This window comes from Amblyomma mixtum, chromosome 10, assembly GCF_055824585.1.
Source record: "Amblyomma mixtum isolate Tamu chromosome 10, ASM5582458v1, whole genome shotgun sequence".
Classification (NCBI taxonomy): domain Eukaryota; kingdom Metazoa; phylum Arthropoda; class Arachnida; order Ixodida; family Ixodidae; genus Amblyomma; species Amblyomma mixtum.
This window is the reverse complement of record NC_143021.1, coordinates 75764644-75785466: the sequence shown is the minus strand read 5'-3', so window position 1 is coordinate 75785466 and position 20823 is coordinate 75764644. Positions and strand designations below refer to the sequence as shown.

At 45.1% G+C, this 20823-nt stretch overlaps 2 protein-coding genes across 12 annotated transcripts in view; both read right to left on the bottom strand.

Moving 5' to 3' along the window:
* Nucleotides 1-1295: 1295 nt before the first annotated feature.
* LOC149326165 (uncharacterized) lies at nucleotides 1296-12444 on the bottom strand. Of its 2 annotated transcripts, none has more exons than XM_089562408.1 (4): nucleotides 12415-12444; nucleotides 9407-9560; nucleotides 4932-5063; nucleotides 1296-3005 (listed from the first exon to the last, which is right to left on the bottom strand). In XM_089562408.1, the coding sequence occupies exons 1-4, from the start codon at nucleotides 12427-12429 to the stop codon at nucleotides 2995-2997; spliced, it is 312 nt and encodes a 103-aa protein (XP_089418534.1). In that variant the 5' UTR covers nucleotides 12430-12444; the 3' UTR covers nucleotides 1296-2994. The 2 variants fall into 2 exon arrangements, with proteins under 2 accessions (XP_089418534.1, XP_089418533.1); XM_089562407.1 differs by lacking the exon at nucleotides 12415-12444 and adding an exon at nucleotides 10823-10873.
* Nucleotides 12445-14380: 1936 nt separating this feature from the next.
* Nucleotides 14381-20823, bottom strand: part of LOC149326164 (uncharacterized) — a 29802-nt gene continuing 23359 nt past the window's right edge. For 5 of the 10 annotated variants that reach the window (XM_089562396.1, XM_089562401.1, XM_089562402.1 and 2 more), the window contains 2 exons: nucleotides 17431-17593; nucleotides 14381-15514 (listed from right to left, as the gene is read on the bottom strand). In XM_089562396.1, coding sequence (XP_089418522.1) covers nucleotides 17476-17593 — 118 coding nt within the window. In that variant the 3' untranslated portion in view covers nucleotides 14381-15514; nucleotides 17431-17475. Of the gene's footprint in view, nucleotides 15515-17430; nucleotides 17594-20823 lie in introns of those variants that run through there. The other 5 variants (XM_089562399.1, XM_089562397.1, XM_089562400.1 and 2 more) reach the window with 5 other exon arrangements.

Genomic DNA, 20823 nt, shown 5'->3' with positions numbered 1-20823 from the left:
GTTGCGGGGCCGCCCCACGGCGCTGCTATCTCGCCGCGCTCGCTCGCTGCGAGAGTGCCTCGACTGACGACAAACTTCCCCCTCGCTCTCGCGCGGGTGTTTATCACGACTGATAAATTCCTAGTGCGGATTTCGGCTACTCTGCTGGTGAACGGTCGCGTCGACGAGGAGTGTGAAAAGGAAAGTGTGTAGTTCCCGAAGGGAAAGTAGCCGAAATCCGCACTAGGAATTTATCAGTCGTGATAAACACCCGCGCGAGAGCGAGGGGGAAGTTTGTCGTCACTCGAGGCACTCTCGCAGCGAGCGAGCGCGGCGAGATAGCAGCGCCGTGGGGCGGCCCCGCAACTGCTCCCGCCGCCGAAGCGCCGATCTCTCCACTTTTGCTCACGACTGTACATCGGTTGCCGATGGATGTCCGGCGCAAACAAAATGGTAGTCCAGTGAGAGTCCCATGGACGCCAAAATCAGATATTCAGATGTCTGGAAACTGATGTTCCTTTTTTGAACAGCCACAAGATGTCCCGTGGAAAATTGTCGTTTGAGCAAGGGACATTCAGAGGACATCAAAACCCGGTCGTCGCATGCAGGACGTTCGAACACTACCCCCCGGACCAAACTTTCTGACTGGCAGATGTCTACAGGACATTTCCTTTTGATCAAAAGAGGGATATTGATGCAGTCTGTAGTGTTTCAGCAATACTTACTGTATTGGCTTACTGTATTGTTTCCGCATGGCAGATGTGGAAACATGGCATGTTTCCGCATCTGCTGTCTGCTGGAAGAGTGCCAGTGGCATTCAACAATGCACAAACTGACAGCTGGTGGGATGCGAGTCATTGAGTTTACACACTCAGAAATGACCTTTCTTGACCAAGGGGCCAACAGTTAGTATTGCTGAAACATTACAGACTGCATCAATACGCCTCTTTTGATAAAAAAAATGTCCTGAACGTGTCACTGACACACAACAAACCATGGCACTCTGGAAAATTGTCTCGATCTGAACATAAAAAACTGGCTTCCTTGTACAGCAGGAGTTAAACATGCAGTAACTGTAGTGAGGAAGCCAGTCTTGTCCTTCTGCGGTACAGCAGCTTTCATGCACACTGGCATCAACATATACTAAGCAAAAATTGACAGTTCATTTCATACTACAAATTTGTTCTCTTACACATGACTGCACACTGTATCAAGTTGAAAAGTAGCAACATAAAAAAAATGCATTGAGAAATGCCAAATGATGAGTGCATAAATGCGTGCATGCTTTACTATTACATAGTTTTTAGTGAAACGAGTATTCAAAATTGCACTTTATTTCGAAGTATCCCAGCAAAGAACACTGCAACTGCAGTCCCAGTTAAACGATAAAGATATTGCCACTAATGACCAGTAAACTACCATTTAGGAAAAGGCACAAAGTATTTCACAATTCAAACATGAAGACATGATGGCCATGCGAATACTTGCAAGGCACAGTACATAAGAAACGTACGTTCATAAGAATGCAAAACTGGCACCAAAAAAATACAAGAGCATGGCTTCCAGGCTTGCTGAATACAAAAATTGCACTCTGACTAGTGGAACCAAGACAAGATTAGGTGAACTGCTTACATAGTACCCATAATATATGATCCACAAAAAGTAAAAACAGGATATCGTTTAAAACAAATGACTAGTATCATCGACCAAGTGTACAATAAAGGCTTTGATATTGAAGGAACACAAGACTAAAAGTTAATAAACTAGATGCACCTGCAACAAGTTTACTGGTAAGCAACAAGCAGTAAAACTAAAACAAACTTGAATATGCATTAAAAACTAGAATAACAAATATGACTAGTATTTCGTTAATTACAGAAACGCCACAGCTGGTTGAGCGGCTATGAAAAGTTGACTGGTTGTGCTCAACACCCAGCACAAACCATGCAGTACATATATACTTGGATATTATTTGGTAATGTCTTGCAAACGGTGCCAAAAATCAAATGCACTTTAGAAATAAAATACCAAAATAACAGACAATATCACTGCAGAATTATGGTACAGCCGTTCAAAGATGGCCATTACAACTTCAAAATAAAAAAAATCTCCCCGATAATCTCAAACAATGTATCAAGAAACACATGAAACATGACTTGAAAGATCTTACAGCAAAGCTTGATGTACATGAACCATAAGCGAACGGCCGAGTACTATGTGGATAACCATTTCAACATAAAAAAAAATCAGTCCCCTAAAACTTGAGAAAGAAAAAAGGTGCATCAAACAGTGTGTGTGAAATTTAACCAGCAAAGTGCACAAAAGCAAAATCACCAAGCTTTCATTTGTTTTTACCACTGATGACAGTGCCCGGTGCATGAAAAATGATGGAAGGGTGGCATTCTCTGAGAGTTCTGTGCACTGTGGTGTCAGCGGTAGATGGTAGAAGTCACGTGCACTCAAAAAAAAAACATGAGCCTTTTGCTGCTCTGTCATATGTTCCAAGCGCACTTATCTTGTGGTGGCTCTGAGTAGCATGAGATGACAAAGCAGTGAATGAGTCACTGCCTGTGACTGCAAGCGACTGGCAGCAGTTTTGCATACAAACCATAGATGCCTGAGCTCACAAGAAGACACTCCAAGTGGAAGACAGCACTCTAGAGAATCATCTGAGGCACCCTTAGGCACCTCCAGCTTTGTCATTTATGATGCCCTGCACATCATCCCTACCAATAATTAGAACCTGAATATTTGGCATCTGTACCTCTCTAGTTTGACACTAAAAAAAGGCAAAAATATAGGGTTGTCTGAAGCATCAGCAAGAAGCACAGGTGAATAACAAAGCACATCAGTTCGTGTGGTGTGCAGACACAATACTGTTAAACATGAAGGTTTATGTGCAGCTCCTGTGAAAGATCCAGACTTCAGTGGCTGACTGTTGTGACATTTCATTGCCCTTGCCCAAAGGTGGCACCGGCTACTATGGGTTACAATGGGACTGCTATGGCTCACATTTCAGTTGCCATCTGCAAAACAAAATAAGTGAATAATATTCTGTTAATGCACAGTTAGCATAAGAAGTGTACTTTTAGGAAAGAAAAAGTACCAGAAAAAGAATGCAACAAAGAAACAACATGCTTCTCTCCTTGCTTGTAAAGGAGTAAAAGAATTGAGTGCAGCACAGTTGCTTTTGCACGGAGCCAACTGACATCTGCGCATTCGCATGCAGAATCGCTTCCGCGCACACAGAAGAGATTCATTGTAGCAGAAGGAGGATCATGCTGTGCTAAAAGTGTATTTCAAAATCTCATCCTGTGGGTAGAATAAAATAATCCGGCAACAACCGAATATAATGCAGTGGCGGCACGAAGCGCGCCGCCACTGCATTCAAGCCGGTCACATTCTCGGAAGCCTTGATTCCAGTGTCATATTAACATAAAGTCTCGTGTGTTGTTCGTGCTCAACATGACGCCGCCTGCGAGGCGAAGAAGTTACGATGCAAAACTCAAGTTCCGTGTCGTTGAATATGCGCTGGAAAGCAGGAACCAGGCAGCAGGGAGACAGTTGAACTTGAGTGAAGAAACTATCCATTGGCGCAAGCCCGCAAGAATGATCCGGTCGATGAAGCCAACAAAAAGGCAGGCCTCAGGAAGGATTAAGGCACGCGTGTCAGAGCTCGGAAATCATCTGCGCATGGCAGCTGCTGCACGTGTGTATTTTCACCCTAGTCACTGACGAAGTGATCCTCAGCACATTATTATAACGCTTACCAATTTTGCTGACACCACATTCCGTGGGATCACGGAGGATGCACTCCACCACCATGCCCTGCAACTCGGCAGCTACTCATCCTTTTCGGTGCGGACGTCATGAGTTTGAGCTGGCAGGCGGGAAGAATTTTAGATAGTTTTCTCGGCGATAAATGTATCTTTTCCTCCTGGACACAGTGCACAGCCAGAAAGAGCCACGAAATCAATTTTCACTCCGAAGAATAATTGGCTGCTGCCCTCAGTGTACCTTTAGGTTGGCTTTCCTACGTTGGACTTATCTCACTCTGCAGCCTATGCTACGTTGAAAATCACATTCAGCAGCTGTCAGCCGACGACTGCAGAGTTCTTGGAATGTGAACAGTCGTAGCAGCAGAAAATTTTATCATGCCATAAGGCAACATCACGAGTCTCATGTACCTCTAGGCACTTCAAATGCACCATTCATGTACCACGGCATTAATTTAAAGTCTTCCTGATTACAATAACGCACTACGAGCTTCCAAGATTGTCCAATTCCCACCTCACGGCCCGCCACTATGTCCAGAGGCAGGCCGTAACCGCAGTGTTTCTCATCACGATTCACTGCAATGAATGAGTTGCTCCATACATTTTTGGTCAGGAACCGAAGTGTCCATATTACCATCAACGAGGCACGACTGTACATACGAGCCAGTAAGAATGCTATTTTATGAGACTATGCATGGGAGGGGGATTGTAAATTTTGAAGACTCACACAACATTTCCCTGGCAGAGAATAAAAGGAACCAAGTATTAGGAATGTGCCAAGGCATCATTCATGCCCATGCATACCCACAGAGCTAGTTATTCTTGAAGAATGCTCAAGCAATCTATATATATATATATATATATATATATATATATATATATATACATACATATATATATATATATATATATATATATATATATATATATATCTACACACACACAACTGTAAGCACACTTTTTCCAGCAACTTTATAAGCTTCAAAGCTTTTAACAGAAGCTGCCACTGCAGAACTGTAGTGGAGCAATGCACAAGGATAGCTTCCTTCTTTTTGATCTCAAAAGTGGAGGCTGACACCTTAAAGTATAAGCAGGCTGTAATGAAAATTGGGGCTGGGTTTGATCTGTCAACCAAATTATGGCTGCCACTGATTATGATTTGCTCAAAATACACACCTTCAGATGGGCAGGCAGAAGACTTCTTCCGTCTTTGACTTCCGGAAAGCCTTCCAGGCGCGTGTCTCGGCAATGATTTTATTGAATCCTCGACGTTGGCCATACTGCCTTGTGGAAACTCTCCTGCAGCAGCTAAAAATAAAAAGTACAAGCTGTTAAAATTTTGTCTTTAAACTGTGTGATAGTATTTCACCACACACTAGAGCACTGCTAGTGAGAAATTACATTAGCAAAAAAAAACTCTTTTTAAGAGAGAATACACATATTATAATAAAGTTTAGAATATACAGTTGGCGGATCTTAAACATTAATGCTATAAGAATTTGTTATCAAAGTAACTCAAACAACTAAACCCACACATAACAGCACAAGATACCTCCAATACAACTGCCCTCACACAGCTAAGTTTGACACCATACAATCAATATAATTAAGCCCTTTGTTTTAGGAGTAAAACCCTAGTTTAACAAATTCTTGCCCTGTTAGCACATTTCTCGAAAGTCAGGTTAAAGCCCACTTCTACTCAAAAACACGCCTTGAAGTGGAGGTAGTTTTCCGGTGCACAAAGCTAAAGACCTGCACGAAAATTAGCAGATATCTTGCGCTCAACCCAGAGTAGAGACTTTCAGTTCGCCGACATTTTAAACCTATTTAGCGCTTGCTTTTCATGATGCGACTTAAACTGAGGATAAGTTCTGAAACTATGCTTCCAAAGCGAGAGACCAATACAGGGGTGTTTAACACGACTTACTCGAATGATTGTATCGAGCTTTACCTCAGTCAATGACACACTGCTCGAAGACTCTTCATCGAAGACTCTGCTTCCAAAATGGCCACTATGATTTTGAATGAGTGTTTTCAGAAGACTGTAATGCATGCAGGAAATAATTGTAATAAGCGAGATAAAAAGCAAAATGCTGATTTGATAAACATTTTTTCGGTGTGACATGCCAGTCATATTGTTTATGAAATAACGATAAAACGAAACCATTTTATATCACAAAAAAAACGAGCGCTTGTAGTAATTTGCCATTCAATAAAAAAATGACCTATAGAGAAGAAGTAGAAAATGTTTTGCTGAATAACCCGATTTGAACTTTAAAGATATAGTCCGATTTTTACCCCCTGAATTTCAACAGCTGACAAGGGAAGGAAGGAGACCAGGATTACAAAAGAAATCAACCATCTGCAGAATAAACGTAAATTTTCTCAATTACTCAAAATGTCTTAAGCATACAACACGAAACTTCTAAAAAATTCACCTGGATCACCTGGCGCCCCTTGTTAGTGAGTGGACCCTGCCACCGGAGTCATTACCTAAGATCAGCTCAGCCATGTGATCAGTGTGATGGTTTAGACGTAACCACAAGCTTTAGGCTTGCGGGTAGTTCTTGAGTGCTAATGCTATGTATTAGTGAACTGCTTCGTAAGCATCAGGACCGAGTTTAGGCAATGATATGAATGAATGAATCAGGTCATGGGCACAGGTGGTCAGCACGGTGAATTGAACCAGTATACTGTGGCCGCCAATAGTAACGCGCGCGGTACACGTACCGTCGACAGCAGGCGTGCCACCATCTGCGACACGCACACGGGACATTGCAGGCGTGAGGACTTTGCGTAGGCGACGGCGCGGAGGGCAGCACTCATCACTGATATTTGAGCACCGATGTCAATCAGGGCGCGCACAGGAACACGGTCGATAAAGACGTCCAGGAGATTTGGTCGAGAGGTCGAGAGAGGATTTGTGGTCTGGGTCGTTGATGCTGCGTCACCTCCGGGAGCTGCATCATTTAGTTTTCCAAATGGGAGCGGCTGGTTGAAGGCGACTGTGGGGAGCGAGAGCGGCGGCCCTGCGGCGACGGAGAGCGGGAGAATCGGTGTGGAGGGGGAACGGCGGCTTCAGATGGTTCGGACGGGGCTCGGGGCGAGAAGGTGCGGGTCGAGGTAGAACTGTAGAAGGAGGGGCAGACGTTGCGGGCTGGTGAAGACCATGGACTGCGGCAATGTCGGGCGATGTGGCCAATGCGAGAACACCGGAAGCAGATGGGGCGGTCGTCTGCCGTACGCCACTCATTTGGATTGCGATACGCTGCGGAGAATAATAGGTGCGACGATAAACAGAGATAGGTGGCTGGGGGGTGTCCGGGCTTCTGATGGTGCACACAGCCGGAGGAAGGTTCAGGTTAGCGAGTTCCTGACGCACGACGGCCTGAATCAGCGACAGGGTGGGTAGAGAGTTATCAGGTGCGGTCGGACGAGGCAGAACAGGCGCAAGGGCTTCCAGTTCGCGGCGAACGATGCGGGTCACAGTGCCGGCAACGGGGTCATCATCGGAAGAGGCGCGGGACGGTAATCGGTGTTTCTCACAGGAAGAAGTAGCGGCAGTATTAGGGAGCCGAGAGAACTGCTGTGGAATTCGGCGGCTTTTAACCTGTTCGAAATGTCGGCATTCTTTTATGATTGTGTCCACGGTGGTGCAGTCTTTGCAAACCAGTAAGTTAAAAGCATCATCCGCAATCCCTTTCAGAATATGGCTCACTGTCGGACTCGGTCATGGCGGCGTCGACCTTGTGGCAAAGCGCCAAGACATCTTGGATATATGCCACATAGCTTTCGGTTGACGACTGGGCGCGCGACGCGAGCTGCTTCTTCGCGGAGAGCTTCCGGTCATCGGGTCTGTCAAACAAAGTACGGAGCTTTTCTTTAAAAGTGTCCCAGCTCGTCAGTTCTTCTTCGTGGGTTTCGTACCAGACCCGGGCCGTGCCACTAAGATAGAAGATCGCATTCGCTAGCATCACGGTGGGATCCCACCGGTTATAGGTGCTCACTCGCTCATATAGGCTGAGCCAGTCGTCGACATCGGTGCCGTCGTTCCCAGAAAAGGTACCAGGGTCACGGGGAGGAGCCATGACCACGAAGGGAGCAGAGGGAGTGGTTCGTGACTCGCCGGGTGGAGCCATGATGGTAGTAGCCCCGGCCTGACGACCGCTTCGGAGCTGCGTGGCGTGGAGATCGTTCACCCGGCACCTCCACCAAAGATGTTACGTGGCCCGAAGTCTATGTCGGCACAAGGACAACCGGAGCACAGGGTACAGATCACAGCTAGCCCCGAGCGGCAAGCGCGCACACACCGGGCACTTCCTCTGCGTCGTCTTCACGGAGATTATCCGTTGCAATATTGAAGGCAGGGTTCACCTTGGGTATGCATAAAAAGGCAGGAATGAAAGGAAGCAAGATAATTATGCCAGCCACGTTTTCCAGCGCCGTATAACAGCCCTGTCAAGAATATGGCTGGATGGAGCCTGCCCAGTAATTAAAAAGCACACCACACTACGCAAAGCCAATGAAGAAACCACGCATGAGACTGCTGAACTGGGTTAAACAGCTGTTTTTAAAGATGTATAAACCTTTGTTCCATTGTCCTCAGCGATGGCCTTTGGTTTTCAGTTGTTCAAAGCCTGTGTGAGTAGCAGCTATGACACAATTTTGTTGAAACCTTATGTACAGCAACATGACAGTTCCAACATTTGGCTATAACTTTTGCTTGTCCACTTGTTTGCATGCATTGTAATGCAACCCAAATGAACTGCTTTACCACACATGTCACAAAACCATGTAACTTGCCAAATCAACACTGTGGTAATAAGGCATGCCATGCAGGAGAGCCCAGAATTATTTCAGTCACTCGGGGAGTTTATCAACTAAGCAGCTCACCGATCAGCACATGCGTGCTAAGCAAACTGAATGAGATGTGAGGAAGTAAAGGACAGGTAACCCAGCAACCCGATACTTATGTCCTTCCCCAAGACCCTCACAAACCTTACAAAGAGGAATGAAAACTATATTCAGGATTCTGCAGGGCAAAGTATCAATGACAACTCAAAACAATCACATGACTACATACGAAATGTTTTTCTGAGAGCCTCCACGGCCCTTATCACTCAGGTCTACCAGCATAACTCTTTATTTGGCCATAAGTTGAACAGAGATTAGCTCAACACCAGTTATTCTATAGCAAGTTCCTCATATAGTTATCACTGCAACAGGCAAGCACTGAATTGGTTTGCAAAAATCCATTTCATGCTCATGTGTGCGGCAGAAAAAATTTGTAAATAAAAGGGGAGAAATGTCTTTTTTTTCCAAGTTTCATTCTTGCAATGAGGAGAGAGGTACAGGCGCGGACAAAAGTGAACGGAGCACGCAACTGTCTTCGAATATTTTTCACGCGTCCCCTAATTGAAATTTCGAGCAGTGGTGCACACATGCTGGTAGGTTTCTCGTAGACAAACAACGCTTCTTCATTACCAATGGAGAAAGCGTGATTGCACTTCGAACACAATACCGTGCTCCGTTTACTTATGGCCGCGCCTGTACAACATTTGCTGCGGCTACAGGCAACTGAAATTCAATTTTCTGCAACTGGCTCTCCGTTCCCGCTGAAGTTTTTAAGCAAGCAGTAGCCTTTGGCTTACCTATAATAACACTGGATGTCTTCAAGGCTGAAAGGTTCAGCTTGTTTTCCTCCCAGCCCAAGAGAACTTTGCTGCCAGCTGATCGCTTGTATGCCAGCATGCGCTTAGCAGCGACATTTGAATTTCTCCACCCAAGCTGCACAAGTTCTCGCACCTGCAAAGAAAGCATGCGCGGTTTATATGGCATGCATCTCCAGTACATGAAGAGGAACAGATCATTTTGCAGAATATTTTACTTTTCGATAAGTGTATGGGCGCAAAAGGAAACAAATCTGCTGAAAAGTGTGTACCACATACAAGAAAACAACAGCCCCCAGGAGTGACAGCACTTTTTGCAGTAGTGTTAGCGAAGGAGTGCTGATGCATCAGCACTCCTTCGCTAACACTACTGCAAAAAGAGCTGTCACTCCTGCGGGCTGATAATCTCTGCTGATTTCTAGTGTGCTTCTGTTGCTGTTGTCACATTTATGATTTTTTTGCACTTTGCATATCTTTCCACTCTGCCAACATCTATGTATGTATACTTGTATGATCAGCAATAAACCCTCCGTTGTTAGTCACCGCTGTGTCATCTGTTTCATTGTATTTTGTCCTCGTCTTCATTCCCACTCTTTATTCAAGAAACTAATCTCTGAAAATTTTCAGAAGCAACAATTCTTTGCTGTGAATATACTGCCCATGTGCAAACCTATCATATGCACCTTGAATATGTGTCCCATGGTACAGCATTGTTTGTCCAAAACGGCACCATTTTAACTCACCCGTTAGTCTGCAGTAATGAAGTATAAATATCTGATGTGCTTGACATAAAAAACGAGCAGTTGGCAGCAGAACCCTTGTAGCCTTTTTTTTCGGTCCATGTCAAAAGAGTTCAGGCTAATTTGCCTCTTTATACCTTGTGTGACCCGATTACATGAACACTCACTAGAAGTGCAAAGTTTCCTTTGTCTGACTTCTCGCTGAACCTGAGCAGGTCATCCACTGAAGCGAATAGTTCACTGATAAGCAGGGGCCTGGTGATGACTGCCTGGCTGGGAAGCACTTCGCACGGTTTGTTTAGCATATCTCTGTGTTGCTGCTGTGTAAAGCACAAGATGTTCAGCAGTCAGATAACGTGCTGCTTGAAAGTCTAGAAATAGGGAAAGGGAAACAAGCAAAAATGTATAACCGAAATGAGGGGCACTTGGCGCTCTGCAATTTCCTGAATTAAAAATTAGTCTCTGGCAGTTCATGTTCTTTCATTGCCACTCTCTTCATATTAGTAACTTAAATGAAAAAACGAAATGTTGGGTGCTAGCACCACATAGATTGCAAAGATCACGAGGCAAGTGGCTAAGCAAGCCAGAGCGCAACTACACTGTTACGGAACAAGAATGCCTTGCTCTGATCTCCGCTGTGCAGAGGTTCTGATCACACCTGTATGGCCGCCCATTCACCACTGTGACTGATCATCACTCCCTCTGCTGGCTCGTCAGTCTCCGAGATCCAAGCGGTCGCCTCGCGCGCTGGACCCTGCGTCTGCAGGAGTGTGACTTCAATGTCGTATACAAGAGTATACGCCAATGCAGGCTGCCTTTCGCAAATGTAGCTTCTCTGAACCGACTGTGACAGTGACGATTTTGACCGTTACATCTCAGCCATTGTTCGAGGGTTTCCTGACATTCAGGGGTTTAAAACTGAGCAGCGTGAAGATCTGGCTCTACAACTCCTCTTTGGCTCCACGTGCAACCAGGGAGCTACAGGTCGTTCTTGTGTCCGCGAGGGTCTGTTATGGAAAAATTGGCGGGGGCTTAGCTTTGATTAAGCCTGGTAGGTTGCAAAAGCGCGCAGCGCCTCCAACTGAAGGAACGCAGTGCGCCGCGTCTACAGGTCACGCGTGGCTACCGGCTTTTTGAGGAAAGTAAATGGCACAGTAATTCTGTCATCTCGGTGGACACCCTAACCGCACCATAAAGGAAGGGAGGAACGCCACAGCCCGTTTGGCGCGATGCCTTGTTGTTGCGACTGAAAGAAATGGAACTTGTAGAACACCGCCGGGCTCGCCATTCTGCGGCATAGGCGCGTTGCTTAGCAAACCGCTCTAGCCTTTCTTCATCTGTCTCCTCGGCATGGCGCCGGCGTTTGCGCGCAGCACGTCGCTCCAGCGACGCCTTGTACAATTCCTCAGACATGACTAAGCGGAGCGTGCCTGCGGCGCCCCATTTATCCTCTCCTAGCGAGCGCCCTCACGCGGCGGGCCGAGGAGGCCGTCACGTGGTAGCCGCAGCGCCGAGCAAAGGAATGACTACGGCCGAACAGACGAGTTGGGGCCCCTGCTCTCCTCTGGTCGAGACGTCACGCTGTCACGTGAGCAAAGGAACGACCTCCATCGACGGCAGAAAAGTGCTAGCAGTATTGCTTTCGCAAGTAAAGAACAGTTCCCTTGTGGGCCCACGATATCTGCTCATTGTTCCAACAGCTCTGTGCCCCTCCATTTTGCGTGTCATGCACGACGACCCTGCCTCTAGACATCTGGGATTGGCTCGTGCACTCCATCGAGCTCAAGAGCTGTTTCACTGGCCGAAAGTGCTTTCCACAAGAGAACGATATGTGCCCAGTTGCAGGCAGTGTCAGCGCCACAAATGCCCCACCTCCACTCCAGCTGGCCTACTTCACCCTGTGACACCCCACAGCAGTCCGTTCGAGTAGGTTGGAATTGATCTGCTTGAACCTTTTCCCAAATCTCCAAATGGCAATCGCCGGATCGTGGTCTACGCGGAGTCCCTGACGCGATACTGTGAAACAGCTGCTATACCATCGGCTGCCACGCATCAAGTGTCGTAATTTATTCTGAACTCTGTGATCTTATGGCATGGACCACTGTGAGGGGTAATCAGTGATCGAGGCTGGCAATTCATGGCCGATATCATTGAAGAGCTGCTACGTTTATGCGCGGCTACCTACCGGCACTGAATGCCATATCACCCACAGACAAACGGTTTGACAGAACGCATAAACAGAACACTCACCAACATGCTTGCCATGCGTGTGGACTCTGACCATAAGAAGTGGGACACCCTTCATCACATATGCCTTCAATACTGCTGCCCATGAAACAACCGGATGTAGCCCATTTTACCTCTTGTGCGCTTGTAGCAGCCATGTCAATGTTGCCGAGAGGAAGCTTTCTCCTCTTGGGCTGGCTCTGCCACTTGTGTGCGTGCCCGTCCTGGCATGTGGCTGTCACCGTGGCCAGGGAGCCACACACCTGGAAGAGAAGATGGCACGAAATATGCAGCCACACCACTGAACAGGGTGCATCACAGTTGGCCTCCACATCCCCTGGAGGCAGAGCGCCCACATTTGCGCATGTGGCATAAATGCTGTCAAATTGTCGTGAGGAAAGAGCAATGTGCACAAATTAGAACACTGAAAAAGCACGGAATTGTGCACAATCATCCATAGGACCGCATCTAGTCACGCGCGCAAGATTAAGAGAAAAAAATTGTTTTCATGATGAATGCGTGTGCGTTTTATGCCAGTGATGGTACGGCTGTCATCAGGGCACATTTTCTTGATTGTTTTCATACGATTAGTGCTTTAAGATTGACTGATTTGTTTACATACTGATTTTTGCTGAAAAGACTGACGAGAAAGCAGTGCTTTGCAACCCGTGTTGGAACATGCAGAGCAGATATGAGGACTCAAAAGAAAGTGCTCAATCAAGCATCGGGAACGATGGATATTTTCGCTGTGCAATCATGACGTGGTCTTCTAATAAAATCTGAAGCTTTAACATTCTAGCCTTCTCAATAATAGTTTGCCCCTGAAGGAGATTAAAAGAACTGAGGTTACGTGTTGAAAGAAGGTACTACCACTGAAGCATATCAGGAGCATGGTCAGCAGCCAAATCTGCGAGTAGCAGCCAGTGATAAGCTTGAGGTATATTTCTGGGCTGCATGCTACTTACTACCCACGTTTCCTATCATTGCATGCAAGCACAATACACAGTTGTGAAACAGATGATACGAAAAGCTAGGACATGAAGAAAAATGCCACCCAGGGCATGGAACAAACATCCCTTGCATACCTCCACTGACGGTTCTGCAGGAAGGTGACAGATGCGGCCAAATTTCGTCAAGTCCAGCAAACACTTCTCATACACCATGAACTTCCCTGCACAGCAAGGCTCATGTGATGATCTGTGAAAAAATAACCCTGCAAATTCGTCTGCTCCTGGTTGAAAACAAATGCACGTGGGAGATGCAGGCACGATCTGGTTCCACGAGGAGCCAGCTGTGCCTATGAAACGGCGAGTGTGTGCCTGACAGCTGGCCCCATCTGTCGCATGTGTGCCTGTCACTGACATGACCTGCGCATGCATTGCCAGAGCCAGCGGTTTTGTTCTCAACAAGTGCGCAGAGCGCCTTGTGAAAAAGACGGACTGCACGCTCCCAAAATTGGTTTCGGGCGTCTCCAAGCATCACACTTCTATTCCCATTTGGGTTCACTTTTACATATGCCATATTTTTTCCCAACTACCTTAGTGCGTTCTTTAGAGGGCAAGAAACTTTCCACCAGCAGGCAAAACATTCTCATGGTGCACTATAATAGTTAGCATGCAAATGTTTCAATACAGAAATTCACGTACGCATTTAGTTCCATTTATAAAGTTCTCGGTGACTTTCGAAGAAGTAGCTATGAGTCAACCAGCCAATACTGTGCTATGTCTAAGCAGATCTTATTGCCTGCGAGCCTTTTGCTGAATGCCATCAGCAAAAAAATTATTCTTTTCTCAGCTGGCATGCTGAGGAACACATCATATGTCCCAAAAGCTGCCGTATGGTCGCCTGCAAGTATGCCCTGAATGCAAGTGCATTACTTGCAAGAAAAGTGCTGCCTGCTTCAAGCAGGAGCATAATCCAAGTTGACTCAATGCTGCATGCAGTGCAGCAGTAGTAGTTGGAAGAATATTCCAGGGCTGCTTACAATCAAGAACTGTCCAGAGAAGGCTGGTACAAGGTGTCACGAGGGTTATCTGCACTTGCAAAAGATGGCTCCGTCGGCTGCGGAGTGGACCTGTCATGAGGAATGCCTTGCAGCCGCATGGTGGTGGACAGCTCATCAGTTTGGCATTCTGAAAAATAAATTATACAAGTGTTTTGCAAACTTGAGCAAGGTATGTTGCTTGGCGAGTGGGTTGTTTGTTGGTGCAGTTGAAATGTTTTGCAATTCTTTAAATCACAAAATCCTGAAAAAAAGCTGGGCAAAGCTTTGTATACAGACAGTGTCACAAAAAATAAAGCAGCCTTCTGGTTGAAAATCAAGGAGAATCTGTGTGCAACCAAGCTTTCAGCTGGATTTTAAAAATGCTTTGAAATTAGCCCCTTTTTTAAGAGAAATGTACCCTTACGCACCAACATCTTTTACCTGAATCTTTTTAGACATGATCCCTCTATTTGTCTGCACTTTTTCAATGTCGTTTCTGAGGTGAAGGAGTGTTTGGTAATGTGTTTCGAGTTCAGTCATTCACTTGTTCAAGTCTGTTATTGTTTTGTCTGTTGTGCTTAATTACGTTTTCAGCTCCTTGTATTTGGGTGATCAACTGGGTCTGGCCAGTGCTCGACTCCTGTAGTTCAGCCAGTACAGCAGCACTGCTGTTGGGACCAGGAATAGCTCCAACATCACCCGATAACCTGAGCAAGGAATGAATTTCATGAGCGCACTCAACGGCAATGGCAAGACAGGAGCGCAGGCTTGGAAACTACACTGGGAGATAATTACTTGATTTTTTTAGCTAAGAGGACACACGTTTTACTGACCTGCACTGCAAAGGTAAATGGACTAGATGGCATTGCCACAGTGCAGTCACCAAGCCCATGGAGTGATGTTGGTGGGAGAAGCCCTTCTATACATGATGTTGCTGATGACGATGTGGCCAGCAGCGATGATATCCAGCAAGCGTAGCTCCTCTGGCAGCACATTCAGCGGGGACGAGCGGCTGACGGGTGGTGGGTGGCAAAAGCCTCGTCCGTTTCTGGTGCACGGCACTGCGCCCACCGATGACACCCTTGCTGACAAGCATGCCAAAGTCGGCAGCAGCAGGCTGGCAAACGCAAGGAAGGTCGCCTGCATCACAAAAATAAGTGGATTAGATGGCTGTACCGTAGTGCAGTCACTAAAGCTAGCACTACCGCGACTTTCATTCATTTTAAATAAAATCAGCGCTAATATTCATATAAGCACAAATTCTATGAGTTTTCCCGGAGTTTTTAGTCTACTCATATTCCCTAACAATTCTCTGTTTTCCTGGTTGGTAGGCACCCTGGAAATTTGCAATGCAGCACAAAAAACGAAACAAGCCTTCTCATCCAATTCCAATGTACTGAGCGAGCACAGTGCATCTTATGCGAATGAAGTTTTTGTGTGCCTCACCTTAAAGGAGAAACCTCAGCAAGGTACATCAGCAAGAGCTCGCATTACGCCAGACTCTATCAGTGTTCTTGCCACAAAAGCCTCGCAGAGAAAGGGTGCTCCTGATCATCCTGTTCCATACCAATGTTTTCAGCAAACACTTCCAAATATCCCTCAAAATAGAGCTGTCAAAAATAAATAAAGCATGTCCAGGAACAAACTGTCAGCCATGGCACACTTCGGGTACCTTGAAAATCACGCTAAATTTTTAGCCAGCTAAGCAAAAAAGTTTGATTAATTTTATTACCACACCTTCGAAGTTGCAGCCAATGGTGAGTCCATAGCCACAGACATGCCTGCCAAACTCAAGGCTTTCAAACTTGTAAAACCTTCACGACCGCGGAGATGTACCTACACCAGCACACAATTTCTTTTTTTACCCATTAGCGCCCAGCGTACTTTTAAAGAATACAGTTAAATTTCTTATGATTTCAACACCAAAGATTGAATATTTCTTTTCACGTAGGTCATGCTTTTGTCACCGGGGGAGCGGCCGACGCCCCTTAACAAAGAAGGCGCCTTTCCTCTTTCCCTCCTCTATGTGCCATCTTTCCAGGGTGAAATTCCAGGATGTTTGTTTCCCACGAGCTACACCGGTAGTCGCTGGATTATAATTTTCTCGGGGCCACGTTTATGCACATATTATGCTAACTTCAAGAACAGCGAAGCACGAAAGATGAAAGTAAGCAATCGATGCTTTGAATGTCCCACACCTTTGGTTCTTCTTGAGCTGTGATGAAATACAAGCTGTTGTACTTTCTATAGCACGCTGGGTCTTCCTGTGTGCACAACGCCACCTAACTATTCCAGGTCATAGACCCTATGGTTCCTAGCAATTTTCCGCAAAAAAAAACCACTTTGTGTCCTCAGCAAGGCCTCAGAGGCTGCTGTACTTGTAGCTAGCTACACTGAATATGATGATGGTGTGATTTTTATGGGTTAGAGTAAAGTTTTTGCTATAAGAACTGGCTGTTCTACAGAGGAGAGGGTCACTGTTATGTATTTCATACCTACTGTGGAAAGTCCTTGAGTTCAGACAAAAAAACTTTTGGCATTTTTTTTATTACTACCAGTCAACACATTTTTGTAACGCTCTGCTTGGAGGAATTGCGGGCTACAGGAACCGTTCGCCAAAACGCATTTAGGAAAAGTCTACTTGGCCTAAAGAAAGCAACGGAATAGAAGCAGCCAGGAAAATTATGTTCTTGCTTCAATAGTCTAGGTTACATGCTTTTATTGAAGTCTAAGGCCTAAGTCTAAGTCTTATGGCCTGCAACTATAACATCATTCAGCCTACATGTTTTGTAAAGCGGTGGTTGCCTACAGCGCATGAAAAACAGGACTTTTGTAAGCCAACACTCCTTTCCTTTTACAACAGTGGTGTGGCAGGTGTCGACCTTTCGGATCAAGCTGCCAACTGCTACTACATCGGCATCAGGGACCAAAAGTGGGGGCGGCTATTTGCACGAAAGGTCAACTTTGCAACTGTGCACGCTAGGACAATCTGCCAAATTGCCAGAGACGATGCTGCTGACAGTCTTTGCTTAGTGAAGAACGTCACCCGTCATTACCTGCACCCCGACAGGCAGCAACCAGCGGTCCACAAACACTCTGGCTCAGTCGTGTCTGTTGCTTCTTTCAAAAGGAGCAAGCTTTCCACGTACATTATAATAACTGCGGTGCCAGTGTAGCCAGAAGAGATACCTGAGGGCCTGCAGGAAGTGTTGTATCACCCTGCGTAAAAATCACGGACACATTAGCAAAATTCATGCCACCAAGTAGGAGTGTAGCAAAGTAGCCACTTGTGCTATGGGGAAGACCCAGCGTACAATAAAACGTACACCTGTGTAACTTCAGAACGAATGAAGCAATCGTGACGAAATTTAAGTAATCTGTTTTTATTCATAAGGGAGCATTATATGCTAAAAACGAAGAAAATCCCTCCGTTAGATTTTTCTTGGTCCCTAATGGACTAAGCGTCACACTGTGTCACCAGTGCACGACGCGAGAGCACTGAAGCTTCTTCACGCGTGGTGTCGCACGTGAGGAAATGCACAAGCGGTGAACAGCACATGACGAGCATGGAATTTTGGCACGCTGGAAGAACGCAACTACCACACGGACTAAATCGAGGGCAGCACACAATTGTTTCCGAGCCTTGCAGGAGCAGCAATTAAGACACTTTTGATAAATAAAGAAAAAAAATTCTCCGCCAACACTGCCTCAGTGCTCGACTTAAGAGCACCAGCTACAGGAGCTTCAAGTTGACAGTTTACGGAAGCTTAATGTTCCAAAACGACTCAGGCCATGAAGGACGCCGTACTGAAGGGCTCTGGAAATTTTGACCACCTGGGGTTATTTAGCGTGCACTCATATCGCACAGTACACAGGCCTCTAGAATTTTGCCTCCATCGAATTTGACTGCCACGGCCGGGATCGGACCTGAGTCTTTTGGGTCAGCAGCCAAGCGTCATAACCACTGAGCCACCACAGGGTCTCAAGAGCTCCAAGTATCTACATCAATGTACTCAGCAAATGTTAGGCTTTATTATTCGTCCCCAAAAAATATACAAAATATCATAAATGTACAGACGAGGGTCCCAAAGTCAAAGATTGCACCTGGACCCTCGATAAATCATTAGTACAAGAAGTGGTTACAGCATAGTTAGTGGATAAATACAAAATATAGAAAATATAAAATCAATACTTCACAAAAACAAGGTAAAAAATCACAATAACGCAGGTAATATACACAAAAAGAGAATAGCACATCAGCATTCCAATAAAAATACTTTGAGCTTGTTTTTGAATTCAGGCAAGGAAATTGATGTTTTTAGATTGGGTGGCAAAGTGTTCCAAATTGAAATGGCTTGAAAAGACGACGTCGATTTACCATAATTGGTATGGAGCAGAAAACTGTTCCCTGCTGCAAATCTGGTAGGGTTGTGACTGAACAGCTGAATGGGGCCTACAAACTGAAAATGTAGGGTGCCATGTAGTAATCTGAAGAACATGATTGCAAGGTGATACTGGAAAAGCTGGTGGACTGGTAAAATACTGTGCTCCTGCAATAAAGAACGAGCATTAGCTGAGAAAGGGCTACGGGTAGTAATGCGGATGGCCTGGTTTTGTGAGCGTTGCAGAGACGATAAATGGTAATGATAAGTATTTCCCCATGCAATAATCCCATAAGTGATGTGACTATGTATGAAGGCATAATACAAAGATAGGAGTAGGTTGCATGGAAAATAGGGACGCGCCTTAATTAGAGCTCTGATGCCAAACATAGATCTTTTTTTTTTGATGAGCGATATGGACGGAAAATTTAAGAGTTGAATCAAGAATAACGCCGAGGAAGTTGGTGTTATCAGAAGCCGGAATATTACAAGAACAAAGGTTTAGCGTAGGAGGACACGAAATAATTTTCTGGCTACTTTTGAACACTATGAATTTCGTTTTAGAGGGATTAATCAACCACTGATTATCAGTGCACCATTTGGCTACATTACTTAGAATGGCATTCAATTCAAGAGTTAGATCATCTATGGATGTATTAGATAATGACACGGTAGTCTCATCAGCATATAAGACACAGTGAGTTGGACTAATAGAATTAGGAAGGTCATTAATATACAGTAAGAATAGTAAGGGTCCTAAAATAGAGCCCTGAGGAACACCTTGGTTAATAGTTTTAGCTTGAGAAAAGCTTCCAATAATATTGATTATTTGTTGACGATTTTGTAAATAGCTTTTCAGCAGTCGCGACACGGGACCTGTAGTACCATAAAATTCGAGTTTTTGAAGCAATATGGAGTGATTAATCATATCAAAAGCTTTTGTGAAATCTAAAAAGACAGAACCAACAAACTCGCCATTATCAATACCTTGCTTGATAAAATCAGTCAAAGAGATCAGTGCTAAGTTAGTCGAGCTGCCAGACCGAAAACCAAACTGATGGGGGGAAATTATATTAAATTTATCTAGGTAATTGTTTAAGCGTTCAACTATCAATTTCTCGATGATCTTACTGAGAGAAGATAAAATCGATATAGGTCGATAGTTAGAAATTAATCGTCTGTCTCGTTTCTTGAACACTGGGATTACTTTAGCTGTTTTGAGGCAAGCAGGAAAAACACCTGTCTTTAGGATGAGATTAATAACATGACAAAGTGGTTCAGAGATCCGATTGGCTACAAGTTTAAGGTGCCCAGGGGATATCTTATCTAATCCAGGGCTAGTGTCCTTGAGGCCAGTAATCAGCAGTTCGATTTCACGAGGGGAAACAGGAAAAAGAAAAAAAGATTGTTTTGAGCACTTTATGTTTATCTCTGAACTAAGTGGACGACTATTATGAGGTGCAGAAAGGAGGTCACTAAAGGCATTTGCAATGTCTAATGGACCAGTGTAGACTGTACCATTGAAATTAATGTCAGTAAGGGGGCTGTTTGCGCTGGGTAATCTGAGGAAGTCACTCAAAAGTTTCCATTGCTTTTTAGTGTTGTTTTCATTTTTATGTATTTCATGCTCATAGTAAGATTTTCTCGCATGTTTCAATAAATTATTTAGCACAGTAGTGTAGTTTTTGTAGCGTTCAGCTAAACAAACACTTAAAGGCTGCTTCTTGGTTTTTTTGTATAAATTTTCTTTGCGTCGCATACAGCTTAGTAAACTGTGTGTCAGCCATGGATTGTGGGGAAATTTGCAATTCTTTCGACTCTTTACTGATGTTGTGCTCTGAGATACGCAGATGGAAAAAAGACGGCAAAAACATTCCATTGCTCGCTCCGAATCGTTCGATGAAAAGCACGGAGAACAGTCAGTATCACTGATAGCACTAATAAATTCTTCGCTATTGAACCTGGTAGTGTAGAAGACTGAATGCGAAGGACGGAAAACTTCGCCGTGCGTAATGAAAATAGGAAAATGATCTGTAATGTCGAGTGTGATTACCCCTGAGTGGGGTG